Genomic DNA, 16,916 nt, shown 5'->3' on the forward strand with positions numbered 1-16,916 from the left:
GAACGACAGACAGACAGCAGGGGGAACGACAGACAGACTGTGGGGGAAATGACAGACAGACAGACCAGCAGTGCCTTGTTCTCCTGTATGAGTCACACACTGAAAATACTGGCAGCCTTCCGAGCCTCAGTGCTGCTGTTGCTGCTCTCTTTGGAGCGAACCCAGCACAATATTACCACACACACACACACAGTAAACATCTCTATTTGTGTAGTAATCAGTAGTCTTTATTATTTTTTATAGTGCTACTGATATTGATTAGTGCATTGTTGGGAAAGAGCTTGCAGGAAATATATTTCACTGTAATTGTGCACGTGATAATAAAACTTGAAACGTATAGAAAATGTCTCTGAAAGACCGATTCAGCCCACATTCCTCCTCTTACCGCTCTGCTTCGCTACAATTTGAACCCGTACTTTAAAAAAGTAGCTTGGCTGATTGTGTTAATTTTCAGCTTGTCTTTTTCTTTCCCAGTCTGCTGCCGTTTTCAGCCCTGTAACTATTTACCGCATTTAATTACATTCGAATAACTGCATTTGTACTGTGAGGGAACTGCTTGTGCGGAGTGGTTCATGCAAGAAAACACAGTTAGGCTTTGTGGTAAACAGTAAGGATGAGCGATGGAAGGTTGTTATTGATAACACCATGACGACGCATAACACCATGGGTAAACTACTAGTCCACCTGCACTACGAAGAGAGAGACTATTTTGTTTCTGGGTGCAGATGAGAGAAACAGATTTATGTGTTGATGTAGGAGAGAGAGTAGCTGAGAGATCAATCCTGAGGAGGGGTGGAAGAGGGAGAGGGAGTGTGTCTTAGTGTACACGGTAAAAATAGAAAGTCTCAAAACACCAGGATTGTGTAATGAAACCATGAAAGTAGTGCACCTAACCTGAGATCTAGTGTTTGGAGTGTTTTTTTTATGTAAACCCAATGTAAGTGTTTTATTACACAAAATGTCAGGACAGAATACGAAACAGGTGCACTAAACTAGACATGACCAAACAAACATCGAAACATCCAACGGTGGCAGCTAGTACTCCAGGGACGACGAACGCCGAAGCCTGCCCGAACAAGGAGGAGGAGCAGCCTCGGCGGTATTCGTGACAGTACCCCCCCCCTTGCCGCGCGCCGACCCCGGCCTCGGGGACGGCCAGGAGGACGCGGAGCAGGGCGCGTGGGATGGTTACGGTGGAACTCCGTCAGGAGGGAGGGATCTAAGATGTCCCTCCTAGGCACCCAGCACCGTTCCTCCGGACCATACCCCTCCCACTCCACGAGATATTGTAGACCCCCCATCCGACGTCTCGAATCCACGATGGACCGGACTGAGTACGCCGGAGCCCGCTCGATGTCCAGTGGGGGCGGAGGAGTCTCTCTTATCTCATTGTCCTGGAGTGGACCAGCTACCACCGGCTTGAGGAGAGACACATGGAACGAGGGGTTAATGTGATAATCATTAGGCAGTTGTAACTTGTAGCATACCTCGTTCAATCTCCTCAGGACTTTAAATGGCCCCACAAACCGCCGACCCAGCTTCCGGCAGGGCAGGCGAAGGGACAGGTTTCGAGTCGAGAGCCAGACTCGATCTCCAGGTGCGTATACTGGACCCTCGCTGCGGTGGAGATCGGCGCTCGCCTTCTGTCTACGCATAGCGCGCTGCAGATGAACGTGTGCAGCGTTCCACGTCTCCTCCGAGCGCCGAAACCACTCATCCACCGCAGGAGCCTCGATCTGGCTCTGATGCCATGGTGCCAGAACCGGCTGATACCCTAACACACACTGGAAAGGGGTCAGGTTAGTAGAGGAGTGGCGAAGAGAGTTCTGGGCAATCTCTACCCAAGGGATATAACCTGACCACTCCTCCTGTCGGTCCTGGCAATACGATCTCAGAAACCTACCCACATCCTGGTTCACTCTCTCCACCTGCCCATTACTCTCAGGGTGAAAACCCGAGGTAAGGCTAACCGAGACCCCCAAACGTTCCATGAACGCCCTCCAGACTCTAGAGGTGAATTGGGGACCTCGATCAGACACTATATCCTCGGGAACCCCGTAGTGCCAGAAGACGTGGGTAAACAAAGCCTCAGCGGTCTGTAGGGCAGTAGGGAGACCCGGCATTGGGATGAGACGACAGGCCTTAGAGAACCGATCCACAATGACCAGAATGGTGGTATTCCCCTGGGAGGGAGGTAGGTCAGTGACAAAATCTACCGAGAGGTGAGACCACGGCCGTTGTGGAACGGGCAGGGGCTGTAACTTCCCCCTGGGCAGGTGTCTAGGCGCCTTACACTGGGCGCACACTGAGCAGGAGGAGACATAAACCCTCACGTCCCTAGCCAATGTTGGCCACCAGTACTTAACACTAAGGCAGTGCACTGTCCGGCCAATACCTGGATGTCCAGAGGAGGGTGACGTGTGAGCCCAATATATGAGACGATCACGGATCTCGAGCGGCACGTACGTCCGCCCCACTGGACACTCCGGAGGAGTAGGGTCGGTGCGTAACACCCACCAGACAAGACTCCGGCAGTATGGGAGTGGGCTCAATGGACCTCTCCTCTGTGTCATACCGCCGGGACATGGCGTCTGCCTTACCGTTCTGGGACCCTGGGATGTACGTAAGCTTAAAGACAAACCGGGTCAGAAACATGTTCCACCTAGCCTGACGAGGGTTCAGTCTCCTAGCTGCCCGGATGTACTCCAGGTTACGATGGTCAGTCAGAATGAGAAAAGGGTGTTGAGCCCCCTCAAGCCAATGCCTCCACACCTTTAGGGCCTGAACTACGGCTAGCAGCTCCCTGTCCCCTACGTCATAATTTCATTCCGCCGGGCTGAGCTTTTTAGAATAAAAAGCGCAGGGCCAGAGTTTAGGAGGCGTGCCTGAGCGTTGAGACAATACTGCCCCAATACCGGCCTCTGACGCGTCCACCTCCACTTGGAACGCTAAAGCGGGGTCCGGATGCGCCAGCACCGGAGCCGAGGTGAACAGGTTCTTCAGTTTATCAAACGCCCTGTCCGCCTCAGCCGACCACTGCAAAAGCACCGGGCCCCCCTTCAGCAGGGAAGTGATGGGAGCTGCCACCTGTCCAAAACCCCGGATAAACCTCCGGTGGTAATTGGCAAAACCCAAAAACCGTTGCACCTCTTTAACAGTGGTTGGAGTCTACCAATTACGCACGGCTGACACACGGTCAATCTCCATCTCCACCCCTGACGCGGACAACCGATGACCCAAGAAGGAGATGGACTCCTGGAAAAACAGACATTTCTCTGCCTTGACATACAAGTCATGCTCCAACAGCCTACCCAACACTCGGCGTACCAGGGCTACATGCTCGGCTCGTGTAGACGAGTACACTAGAATGTCGTCAATATACACGACCACCCCCTGCCCATGCAAATCCCGGAAGATCTCGTCCACAAAGGATTGGAAGACTGAAGGAGCATTCATTAACCCATATGGCATGACGAGATACTCATAATGACCCGAGGTGGTACTAAATGCTGTCTTTCATTCATCCCCCTCCCTAATGCGCACCAAGTTGTAAGCGCTCCTGAGATCCAGTTTTGTGAAGAAACGCGCTCCGCGTAATGATTCCGTCATACTCGCAATCAGAGGAAGAGGATAACTGTATTTAACTGTGATCTGATTGAGATTACGGTAATCAATACACGGGCGCAACCCTCCATCCTTTTTCTTCACAAAAAAGAAACTCGAGGACACAGGGGAAGTGGAGGGCCGGATATATCCCTGTCTCAGAGACTCGGCTATGTATTTCTCCATAGCCGCCGTCTCCTCTTGAGACAAGGGATACACATGGCTCCGCAGAAGTGCCGTACCTGCCAGGAGATCTATCGCACAATCTCCCCGTCTATGAGGTGGCAATCGCGTCGCCCTAGTTTTGCTGAACACGAGTGCCAAATCCTCATACTCGGGGGGAATGTGCATTGCGGGCACTTGGTTCGGACTCTCCACCGTGGTCGCCCCTACGGAAACACCTAAACATCGCCCAACACACTGGTTAGACCACTCCTTGAGAGCCCTCTGTTGCCACGAAATGGTGGGATCATGGGCGATTAACCAAGGAAGTCCCAGTACCACGGGATATGCAGGAGAGTCGATCAGATACAACTGAATAATCTCTTCATGACCCCCCTGCGTCCTCATCTTAAGTGGCGCTGTGACCTCCCTAATCAACCCAGATCCCAACGGACGGCTATCTAGGGCATGGATAGGGAAGGGTGCATCAACGGGCAGGAGGGAAATCCCTAACCTCACACAAAAATTACGATCAATGAAATTCCCAGCTGCGCCTGAATCGACTAGCGCCTTATGCTGGGACTGAGATGCAACCTGAGGAAATACCACAGGTATACAAAAGTGAACAACAGAGAGCTCTGGGTGAGGTGGGCGCCTACTCACCTGGAATGACTCCCCAGTGCGCGACCTGCTGCCTCGAACCCCTGGAGACCCTCCCCAGCACCTAGCCGCAGTGTGTCCTCTACGACCACAGTTGGTGCAGGGGACGGCCTCCCTCGGTATCTCCCTCCTCCTCTCTCTAGCGCCAGCACCCCCGAGCTTCATAGGACTCGGCTCAGAGGTGCTGGGGGATGGAATGGACGGCCCCAACTCTGGACGTCCGCGGGTGGCCAGCAGGGTATCCAGACGGATTGACATGTCCACCAGCTGGTCGAAGGTGAGATTGGTGTCCCTGCAGGCCAACTCTCGTCGAACGTCCTCACGCAGGCTACACCGATAGTGGTCGATGAGGGCCCTCTCATTCCACCCCGCATCCGCCGCTAGAGTCCGGAAGTCCAGGGCAAACTCCTGTGCGCTCCTCTTCCCCTGTCGAAGGTGGAACAGACGCTCTCCCGCCGCTTTACCCTCAGGGGGATGATCGAAAACAGCCCTGAAGCGGCGGGAGTACTCCGCGTAGCTGATGGTGGCGGCGTCTATTCCCCTCCATTCGGCATTGGCCCACTCCAACGCCTTGCCGGAGAGACAGGAGATGAGGGCGGAAACGCTCTCGTATCCCGAGGGCGCCGGGTGTATGGTTGCCAGGTAGAGCTCCACTTGAAGGAGGAACCCCTGACACCCGGCTGCGGTGCCATCATATGCCCTCGGGAGCGAGAGCCGAATGCCACTGGACTCCGGAGCTGGTATGGTGGGGCTGGCCGATGGTGGTGGTAAGGTAGGAGGAGGTGTGGGCAAACCTCCTCTCTCCCATCGGCGCAGGGTGTCCATGACCTCCTGCATGGCGGATCCGAGTTGCTGGATCCTGGCGTCCTGGTAGCTGACCCGATCCTCCAGCGACTCGGTTCCCGCCGTTGCTCCTGCTGACTCCATAGTAAATGGTGTGTTATTCTGTCACGGTATACTTGTGGATGTGGTGGTGAAGTCAGGCGCAGGACACAGCGGATAAGTCAAAACGACTTTACTTGACTCAATGACACAATACAAAAATAACTAGCCTCGAACACACAGGAGGCGATAACCTACGCGCAACGCGTAAAACACTAATGCACAAAATATACCAAAAAGACAAACGACAGGCGGACAATAACACACAACTACAAAACATAACACAGTGAAACTTATAGGTGACATAATCAGGACAGAATACGAAACAGGTGCACTAAACTAGACATGACCAAACAAACATTGAAACATCCAACGGTGGCAGCTAGTACTCCGGGGACGACGAACGCCGAAGCCTGCCCGAACAAGGAGGAGGAGCAGCCTCGGCGGTATTCGTGACAGTGCCATGAGGTGTTGACTCCTGAGTGGCGCAGTGGTCTAAGGCACTGCATCGCAGTGCTAACTGTGCCACTAGAGATCCTGGTTCGAATCCAGGCTCTGTCGCAGCCGGCCGCGACCGGGAGACTCATGGGCGGCGCACAATTGGCCCAGCGTCGTCCAGGGTAGGGGAGGGAATGGCCGGCAGGGATGTAGCTCAGTTGATAGAGCATGGCGTTTGCAACGCCAGGGTTGTGGGTTCGATTCCCACGGGGGGCCAGTATAAAAAAATATGTATTCACTAACTGTAAGTCGCTCTGGATAAGAGCGTCTGCTAAATGACTAAAATGTAAATGTAAAATGTGTAATGGATCATGATGAATAGCTATCAGAACCGTCAGGCAAATTGACGTTCAGTGAGGACAGCACCCATTCCCATATTCAAGATTGTCAATGGAAGAGGCAAGTGCAGAATTCTCAGTTCTTGCAGTTCAACCTCCAGTTACTGCTGGTGGTTTGAACACTGTGCTTGACAATGCCTGCCAAAAAGGTATATAATGGCAAATTATCAAATATATAAAACAATATTAAACATTAAGACACTTCAGAAAAGGATCTTATTCTGCACTAGACATGATTCAAAACATCATAATGGTGTTTAGAAGCATTAGAGACAGGAAACGACACCAAAAGAGAAGGGATCTAATTCTGCACTAAACAGGACTCGAAAACACCAAAATAGTGTTGCACAACACTTGATTAAGTGGTCTTACAACACACCATGTAATGTTTCAAAACATCTCAGGATGATGTGTTTCAATACTCCAGCAAAGTTGGTGGCAGCTCAGTTGCCACTAGTTTTGGTGTTACAAAGCACTTCATTTTAACAGTGTAGAGAGGAGAGTAGTGGAGAGCGTTGTGAGGCCCAAGGGTGAGGTGCTGAGTTTATGATGCCTCTGTCAGTAGGGGACTGCAGCCTGTTTACAGGGACAGAGAGCAGAGCAGCTCTGCCTTGTGTCACAGTGACTCTCTCTCTCTCTCTCACACACAAACACACACACACACACACACACACACACATAAACTATATATATACACTCACACAGCCAGCCATACCACACAGGGGAATGCACACTGACTGTACTGCACTTCCTTTGAGCTGGTTTTGATTGGGTCTTAGGAGAGGAGACAGTGGGGAGTCGGTAGGTATTGAATTCATTATCTGTCCTTGTCATGTTTATTGTAAAGGTCAGGAAGCCAAATAGAACAGAACCCAAGAGAGGTTTACAGTGCAGATTGCATCTCAAGGTGTGTGTGCGACGTTTCATTTTGATACAGTACTATACAGTTGATAGATCACCACATTATTGAAGGAAAACCAGAACCCCATATATATGTAAATAGATGGCTCTGAGGAAAAGCATAGCTACCTCTCCCTACCCTACTACCAGAACAATAATGTTGTACAGTGTAATCCTGTACGTCTGTCTGTCTGTCTGTCTGAGACAGAGTCTGCTGGTTGTTGTAGACAGATGTAGGCCAGTGGACACAGCATGGAGAGGAATCCCTCGGTAGCCCAGCATATGCTGCTAGTCTGCTGCCTGTATCAGATCAGTGGAGAGGGGACGCATCCCAAATGGCACCCTATTCCCTACATAGTGCACTACTTTAGATCAGAGCTGGCCCTGGTCAAAAGTAGTGCACTATGTAGGGAATAGGTTGTCATTTGGGACGTAGTGAGTTAGCGCCAGTGCAGAGTATTGATAATCCCTAACAGACTGGTCAATACCTCCCACCCACCTCCTGCTACCCTACTGTTCAGACAGAGAGAGGCTTTTAATGGCACAGGTTTATTACACATCCAAATTAAGATAGATTCATACTTAGAACGGCTAATAACGAATTACTGTAAATATCTCATATTTGATCAATATGTATAACAATATTGTTACAGCTAGCACTTGTGTGACCACATCTGCTCAAAGGAAATTGCCGTTAAATAAGCATATATTTTTTTAGAAAAGAGCAATAACATCCTTACTGTATTATTGGCATCCACACTCATCTAATCCACAAGATACATATTTAGCGGTACACATGCATGTTTCATGGTATAGTAACCACGTCAGTAGGGCTCACTGAATGAGTGGAGGAGAAAGTGGAGACATCAGTATCAATAATGTAATATGTCTTACCTCCTGAGGACACAGGCAGGGAGCTGCGAACAACAAACACACACACACACACACACATAGAGACACACACACACATAGAGACACACACACACATAGAGACACACACACTGGGAACAATGCAGCAGCAGAGCAGACCCTTGAACCTCTTACCAATCTGAACCAGAGACTGTTAATCATATCTCTCCCTGAATAACAAACCTAAGTGGCCTCATACAATGGCTTCTATATTATTTCTAGTGATCTTACCACCAAGAGCACCAACTGGCCTTCTGGGGCAGATGATCTAGGTGCAGAATAGCAGAGATTAATCAATAGGGCGTCGATATGACCTCACAGACAATAACGTACTGTATAATATCTTTGCATACCCGTGCCACCCTTCACTATTTCCTCTGACAGCCATGGTAAGAGCATTCCATGTTCTCCGTAACTGTGTTATATGTACCTGTATACCGTATGTTAGTGGGGTGTTTACTTGTGTTGTTGTGAAAACCTGGCGTCATTACTTAGTGCTTCTGAAGATTGAAACAGGTGCATAGAGGACCACAGTGTAGCACCTTGACTCAAAATATGAATTTATGCATTTTAATGAGAGAGAGAGAGAGAGAGAGATCCCTCAGCTCCTCTCCTGTCACCACAGAAGTGTTTGTGTGCTACGGCTCAGCTCCGCTGGTCCCGTCAGCCATTATTAACCTATGCTGTCTGTTTTTCTTTCTTTCTCGCTCTCTCTCTGTCTGTCAGGGGGAGGATTCTCTGGGTGCCATGGAGAAGGTGTGTCGCCAGTTGACCTATCACCTAAGCCCACACTCACAGTGGAGACGGCAGGGCATACTGAAGAGGAAGCCGCTGGCATGGTGAGGAGACAGGGGACACATCGTGTGTGTGTGTGCATCTGGTACCCTCTGAGGGGTCAATAGATCTAGAGAGAAAGTTTGGTCAAAGGCAGCATACACACACAGAGAAGAAGCTCTGATTATTTATTTATATGTGCGAAAGTTTCTCAAATGTACGTTTCTAATTTCTTAATGTAATTCTGGATCAGTGGTCTGGCGCACTCTTAGGCCTACACGCAAAAACTGCAGGCTTGCATGGGGCAGGCCTTTTTGTTTGTTCATTAAGGTGATTAGTTCGTGCAAATAAAAGGCTTGACGTGGCATCTTGGGCCGAAGGATCGGACTGAATCATTGTTTCGCCTGGCATCTTCTCTGATTTCCCAGTTCCTTCCTCATTGATCAATGTAGAGGACGTCACGAAAATGCCACATCAGCTGATGTCTGGCTTGGTCCAGTCTAACTCAACTAAAACAAGACATCCTATGTGTGGGTGTGTCTTTGCGTACGTGTGTATCCGACTGTGTGACTGTGCGTGTGTGTGTTTCTATATAAATCTAATCTAGAACAACTCTGTGTACACAGACCGTATCTCATCTTTTCATTCATCATCTATTCCCAGCAGCCTTTCACTCTGCCCCTAGCTCTAACTGCTCTAGCCTATACTACATTGATTAATGGGAGTACTATTGACTCTGCTCAGTGAATGACAGCTCCACAGATGGGAATATGTGCTGCATGTTCCCCATCAGTGCTGCAGGTCTTCCAACTCTCAGGGCTCTGCAGTATACGGTGTAGTGTCTGTGTGTGTGTGAGTTGTGGCGTGCGTGCTGGTGTGCTTCTGTGTGTGTGCGAGTTCGTGTGTATGTGCATGTGTGTTACACCATACACACTTCCAAAGTGTGTTATGGTGTAACTGTTTCAATATATATTTTTTTATTTTTTTATTTTATTTCACAATTATTTAACCAGGTAAGCCAGTTGAGAACAAGTTCTCATTTACAACTGCGACCTGGCCAAGATAAAGCAAAGCAGTGCGATAAAAACAACACAGAGTTACATATGGGGTAAAGAAACATAAAGTCAAAAATACAACAGAAAATATATATACAGTGTGTGCAAATGTAGCAAGTTATGGAGGTAAGGCAATAAATAGGCTATAGTGCAAAATAATTACAATAGTATTAACACTGGAATGCTAGATGTGCAAGAGATTATGTGCAAATAGAGATACTGGGGTGCAAAAGAGCAAAATAAATAACAATATAGGGATGAGGTAGTTGGGTGGGCTAATTTCAGATGGGCTGTGTACAGGTGCAGTGATCGGTAAGGTGCTCTGACAACTGATGCTTAAAGTTAGTGAGGGAGATAAGAGTCTTCAGCTTCAGAGATTTTTGCAATTCGTTCCAGTCATTGGCAGCAGAGAACTGGAAGGAATGGCGGCCAAAGGAGGGTTATGGGTCCATTGACCCTGGAGCTGGAGCCCAGCGGTGATGTTTTTATATTCCCAAAGCTTGAGCCTGTTCCCTCAGGGCCACACACACACACACACACACACACACACACACACACACACACACACACACACACACTGGGGTGCAGAGGGATTAACAGCCCACATGTTCCTCAGCTCTCTCTCTGTCTCCAGTCTCTCTTATCATTACAGCTCTGAGCTCTACTATCGCCTGCTATTGTTCCACAGTGGAATCACCATAGAAATAGGATCCCTTGAAGGGACAATACTACGCCTACGCGGTAGCCCACAGAACAGGGTTCTAATCACATTAGCACTGTACACGGCTCTGACCATATAAATATAATTCTATTTATATAGCTCTGACAGTCCAGTGGGATTACCATATAATTAAAATGATGACTGTTCTGGGACCAGCGCTGTTACTTATTAATTTAAATTTTTTTAAATAAACAAAAGTTTATTTAAAAACATATTGTAAAGTGGTTGTCCCACTGGCTATCATAAGGTGAATGCACCAATTTGTAAGTCGCTCTGGATAAGAGCGTCTGCTAAATGACGAAAATGTAAATGTAAAAATTTTACTTTTAGTTAGCTGTACAGTAGATCCTCACTCCAATGCATAGACTGCTTAAAGCCTTTAAATTATAACAAACTTCATCAGACAACAGCTAGTATCTTTTTTTGTATCTTTCCCTACGTCTAAGGACATTTTAGTCATTTAGCAGACGCTCTTATCCAGAGCGACTTACAGTAGTGAGTGCATATCATTTTGTAATTTTGCATTCCTGTCCTCCGTCGGAATTGCAAGCGCCATGGTCTACCAACTAAGCCACATCTCGTTTCTATACATTATAGTCCTCTTTCAACATTTTATACTTTGACATTCCTTATCCATTCCAGGACAAATTATATTCCGTGTTTAAGGCTGAGTCAGCCACTGCCCAACTATATCAAGACTACGGTTCAGTATCTAACTAGGGGAAGTTCACTCATTAGGTTTCCCAGTACTTATTTTAACCAAGACTCACTTGAACTGGAAATGGGGCTTAGGGGCTGGTATAACTCAGTCAAGCAGTTCCCCCTGGAAGAAGTAGAGTGTGTGTGTGTGTTTTTGTGCATGTGTCCATATGTGTGTGTCCATCCATACGTGTGTTTGTGTGTGCACGGTGCGTGATGAAGTCATGACCAGTCCAGGGCTGAGGCAGAGTGTATGAGACAGTAGAGGAGAAGGAGAAGGAGGAGGAGGAGATGAGCCCTTTCCTCCAGTGCTCCTGTCCCCCATGCTAATTAGCTAGCGGCTAATGAAACCCATGGCAAAAGGCTTTAAGGGCCCCGACACCTCCACCACAAAGACAGAGGCACGGAGATAACATTCACTGGGATAAAGCTAAAGTGATCCACAGAACACATTATATGCAGACCTGGGTTCAAATACTATTTGCAATCATTTCAAATAATTTAGCTAGGCTCACTTTGAGATTGCCTTGCGCAATAGAGCCAATGGAATAGTCCCAATAGTCCCAAAAGCCCGCCCCCTGTCACTCCAGGCAGACTAAAGCAAACAGTCAAAGTATTTGAAAGATTTGAAATGGTATTTCAGCCTAGGTCTGATTATATGCAGAGCACTCCGTGTCTGTGAGTGTTAGTCAGTGAGATCGAGATATTGAAGAGGTTTCCTCTAGTTACCTCTGTAATTACGGAGTCTAGGAGGACCCGGGAGGCACTGACATGCACTAGTTTACTCTACAATAGAACCCAGGTACTTACTTCAGACTACGTGACAAGGAGTATTCCTAACTAGCAACCCTTGTCACAATAACCTTCTCAAAACATTTTCAAATGACATACTGATGGCCTTAGTTGTCTATGCAGTACAACTGTTTACCCAGGCCAAAACCCAGTCCATAATGAACGACATCAGACTCGATCTGACAAACAGTAAAACTGACAACTAGAACGCATTTCTCCTGAGACAGACACACAGACACCGTACTGAGGAAGGACGATCACGAGGTAGGTTACAGAAACAGGGTGTTAATCTGTACAGTACTTAGCTCTCAAAGTCCATTGTGACATCTTGTTTTCTTGAGCGGATGGATGGTTAGGGGGCTGGAACATAATTACAAATAATTTGTAGACTACAAATTGACAGCAAGAAGCCCAAACAGATACAGTGGGGAAAAAAAGTATTTAGTCAGCCACCAATTGTGCAAGTTCTCCCACTTAAAAAGATGAGAGAGGCCTGTAATTTTCATCATAGGTACACGTCAACTATGACAGACAAATTCAGAAAAGAAAATCCAGAAAATCACATTGTAGGATTTTTTATGAATTTATTTGCAAATTATGGTGGAAAATAAGTATTTGGTCACCTACAAACAAGCAAGATTTCTGGCTCTCACAGACCTGTAACTTCTTCTTTAAGAGGCTCCTCTGTCCTCCACTCGTTACCTGTATTAATGGCACCTGTTTGAACTTGTTATCAGTATAAAAGACACCTGTCCACAACCTCAAACAGTCACACTCCAAACTCCACTATGGCCAAGACCAAAGAGCTGTCAAAGGACACCATAAACAAAATTGTAGACCTGCACCAGGCTGGGAAGACTGAATCTGCAATAGGTAAGCAGCTTGGTTTGAAGAAATCAACTGTGGGAGCAATTATTAGGAAATGGAAGACATACAAGACCACTGATAATCTCCCTTGATCTGGGGCTCCACGCAAGATCTCACCCCGTGGGGTCAAAATGATCACAAGAACGGTGAGCAAAAATCCCAGAACCACACGGGGGGACCTAGTGAATGACCTGCAGAGAGCTGGGACCAAAGTAACAAAGCCTACCATCAGTAACACACTACGCCGCCAGGTACTCAAATCCTGCACTGCCAGACGTGTCCCCCTGCTTGTCCAGGCCCATCTGAAGTTTGCTAGAGTGCATTTGGATGATCCAGAAGAGGATTGGGAGAATGTCATATGGTCAGATGAAACCAAAATATAACTTTTTGGTAAAAACTCAACTCGGTCGTGTTTGGAGGACAAAGAATGCTGAGTTGCATCCAAAGAACACCATACCTACTGTGAAGCATGGGGGTGGAAACATCATGCTTTGGGGCTGTTTTTCTGCAAAGGGACCAGGACGACTGATCCGTGTAAAGGAAAGAATGAATGGGGCCATGTATCGTGAGATTTTGAGTGAAAACCTCCTTCCATCAGCAAGGGCATTGAAGATGAAACGTGGCTGGGTCTTTCAGCATGACAATGATCCCAAACACACCGCCCGGGCAACCGAAGGAGTGGCTTCGTAAGAAGCATTTCAAGGTCCTGGAGTGGCCTAGCCAGTCTCCAGATCTCAACCCCATAGAAAATCTTTGGAGGGAGTTGAAAGTCTGTGTTGCCCAGCGACAGCCCCAAAACATCACTGCTCTAGAGGAGATCTGCATGGAGGAATGGGCCAAAATACCAGCAACAGTGTGTGAAAACCTTGTGAAGACTTACAGAAAACGTTTGACCTGTGTCATTGTCAACAAAGGGTATATAACAAAGTTTTGAGAAACTTTTGTTATTGACCAAATACTTATTTTCCACCATAATTTGCAAATAAATTCATTACAAATCCTACAATGTGATTTTCTGGATTTTTTTTTCTCATTTTGTCTGTCATAGTTGACGTGTACCTATGATGAAAATTACAGGCCTCTCTCATCTTTTTAAGTGGGAGAACTTGGACAATTGGTGGTTGACTAAATACTTTTTTTCCCCACTGTATAACATTTGACTAAAACATAATCATCAAACCTTGCATAAATTGGTGTACGAACATATATGTCTCTGTATTATGCGTTGGAATACTTTGGAACAGATTTCCAAAATTGTAATCACTTGGAACTGATTTGCTGGTGTTTTTACAGGCTTTTATGTCTAATAATATTTTTTGGGGGGGCTCAGGGGGGCAGCAGGAGCGTTCAGTGTGTCTCCAACTCTCACTCCTCATCCGTTAGTCATTGTTCACTGCCTTTCTCCCTCAATCTATTCTCTTCTCACTTGACCGGTATGCACAATGTGAGCCAAAAGACAGGGTCACATTACAATGGTTATGATATGCAAAAGAGGTTACAGCATTAATATTCATTAACTCTATTTTTATGTGGCTTTGTCCCCCTCTTCTCTCTCTCTCCCCCCTCTCTCCCTATCTCGCTCTCTCTCCCCCTCTCTCTCCCCCTCTCTCTCTCTCTCTCTCTCCCCCCTCTCTCTCTCGCTCTCTCTCTCCCCCCTCTTCTCTCCCCCCCCTCTCCCTATCTCTCTCCCCCCCCTCTCCCTATCTCTCCCCCCCCTCCCTATCTCTCTCTCTCTCTCTCTCTCTCTCTCTCTCTCTCTCTCTCTCTCTCTCTCTCTCTCACCAGGGCCTTGGCTTGATATTTGTCTCACCCACAATCGATGGTACTGCATGATGATGACCTCACAGCCAAGTCACTGGTGTCCCCCTTATTGAGCCTCATCAAAGAGCCTCTGTTCCAACACAGCTAGCTTTCTGCATGCTAATCACAGCTAGCAGTTAGCATGCTAATCACAGCTAGCAGTTTGCATGCTAATCACAGCTAGCAGTTAGCATGCTAGTCATAACACTCAGTAGAAGAGGAAAACCTAAAGTACTGTCGTTCTTTTGCACACCCCAAACATCCTTTTAACATAAAACTGCCTATCGAATGGGTGTAACTTAGCTTTAATGTATGTTGTTTGTCGATCTACTTTAGATCGGTCGCCATGTGGTATGTAGTATGTGGTACAAGCATTTCGCTACACCCGCAATAACATCTGCTAAATATGTGACCAATAACATTTGATTTGATTTGATCTAAGCCCTAAGGTCCTGACTCCTGTGTCTGAGAGGGAGAGAACTCGGCTCAGCGTTGCTCTAGTCTAAAGCGTGGGATTTTAATGTATGTTGTTAGTCAATCTACTCTAGATCGGTCCCATGTGGTATGTAGTATCTAAGCCATAAGGTCCTGACTCCTGTGTCTGAGAGGGAGAGAACTCGGCTCAGCGTTGCTCTAGTCTAAAGCGTGGGATTCTGGTCGGAAGCCAAGCTGATAGTGTGGGATTGATGTCCTGTACGACGTTTCATCTGTTTTTATTTACATTCTGCTCTGCTTTTTAGATTTGTCACAGGGAGAATGCTGAAAGGGAGCCAGGGATTCATCATGAGGTCATAACCCAGGGACCATTGACTTCGACCCATAGACAAATAATTACTAGAACGGATATTTAAGTCAACATTCCGTGTTGGGTGGGCCGTCAGCCATATTGAGTGTAGGCATGACCGTACTGTCAATTGTACACTGTCTGAAGGATTTTCCCATTTTAGTAATTCCATTTGTTTGCTTTGACCCAATTCCCATTAAAAGCAATTAGCTTGAGAGAAGTTATGGAACTTTTTTTTAATAGTAATTAATAACAAAACAAAATCTGGACTGATTTAGCAGCAAATGTGGGACTGCACATGTCGCAATGTTGTTGGCAGATTAGAGCGGAGTGCTTGACCCATATAATTTTAAATATAACGGACATTCACGTTCAGGTCAATGTTCTGTGATTAGTCCCTTCTAGTAATTCTATGCCTGGACCAACTAATAAATGGGTCTCTGCTTTGGCTCACATCCTGTCACTACACAGCCATTGGGAGGGAGATTTACTATTGTTACGGTAAATTCCGAATTGGGGGGAATGTTGAGTAATAATTGGGGTCCAGACCTCATTGTGCCTCACAAGCATTGTATTGTTTTCATTTGTACCTGGAAGACGTTCAAGTCTGATCTCACTTTTCCTTTTTATGTCATAAAATGCAGAGCAGGCCTTCGTTCAGTTATTTTTAGCAGTTAGCATGTGTTGTGAGCGCATGTCTAACATCTTTACGTTGGAACATTTGTTTTTCTTCTTCTACCCCCAGAGGTCTGGATTATCTGGACGCACTTCTTTCTTTCTAGTTCTCATTTCATTCTGTGGTCATTTTTAGGTTTAGAGTGTTGGTTTACACACCTTACTCAGATATTGTTCTGAGCAAACAACATTACCAATCAGTGTTTTACTGCTTGTTGTAAAGTAAGTAGCCTTGGCTTGTGCGAGCTGGAACAGCTCATAGCAGTGGGAGCCTATCTCCTGTTTCTATGAGGCAGCATGAGGCAGCTTGATGTACAAGTACATCCCTCTGGACAGCGCACTAGTCTATCGCAGGGCCTTACCCCCAATCTATCTCCCTATTGCTGAGTGCCAAGCAGAGACGCATCAGGTCCCATTTTCACAGTCTTTGGTATGACTTGGCTGGGCATCGAACTCCCAACCTTCCAATCTCTGGGCAAACACTCTAACCACAAGGCACTGCGTTGTTTACTGCTTGTTGACTGATGGCAAAAAGATCCATCTGTATCTCTTCCGAAAGCGTTCAAACTCACATCGCTGGATGTTGTTATTATGACTCATAATGACCAAATTGAAAGACACTCCACACCTGGGTGTCACCCACAGTATTAAGACACAAGCTTATGATAAAACGCATGAACACTCCAGCTGTGCCACAGAGAGCCACTTGTTTGTTTCGATGAGGTCGGCAGAAAATCTCCCTCAGTTCACTCTCATCGTATTTGTTTGTTTGGATCATATGGACAGATTTGCAAACC

At 47.0% G+C, this 16,916-nt stretch overlaps 1 protein-coding gene across 1 annotated transcript in view; it reads left to right on the plus strand.

Moving 5' to 3' along the window:
* The window catches only part of LOC121567459 (leucine-rich repeat-containing protein 75A), a 30,683-nt gene that overhangs the window by 9,757 nt on the left and 4,010 nt on the right, over positions 1-16,916 (plus strand). Inside the window, exon 3 of the mRNA XM_041877510.2 lies at positions 8,679-8,791. Within this exon, the coding sequence (XP_041733444.1) occupies positions 8,679-8,791 (113 nt within the window). The remainder of the gene's footprint in view (positions 1-8,678; positions 8,792-16,916) is intronic.

Source organism: Coregonus clupeaformis, chromosome 6, assembly GCF_020615455.1.
Source record: "Coregonus clupeaformis isolate EN_2021a chromosome 6, ASM2061545v1, whole genome shotgun sequence".
In the NCBI taxonomy this organism is placed as follows: Eukaryota; Metazoa; Chordata; class Actinopteri; order Salmoniformes; family Salmonidae; genus Coregonus; species Coregonus clupeaformis.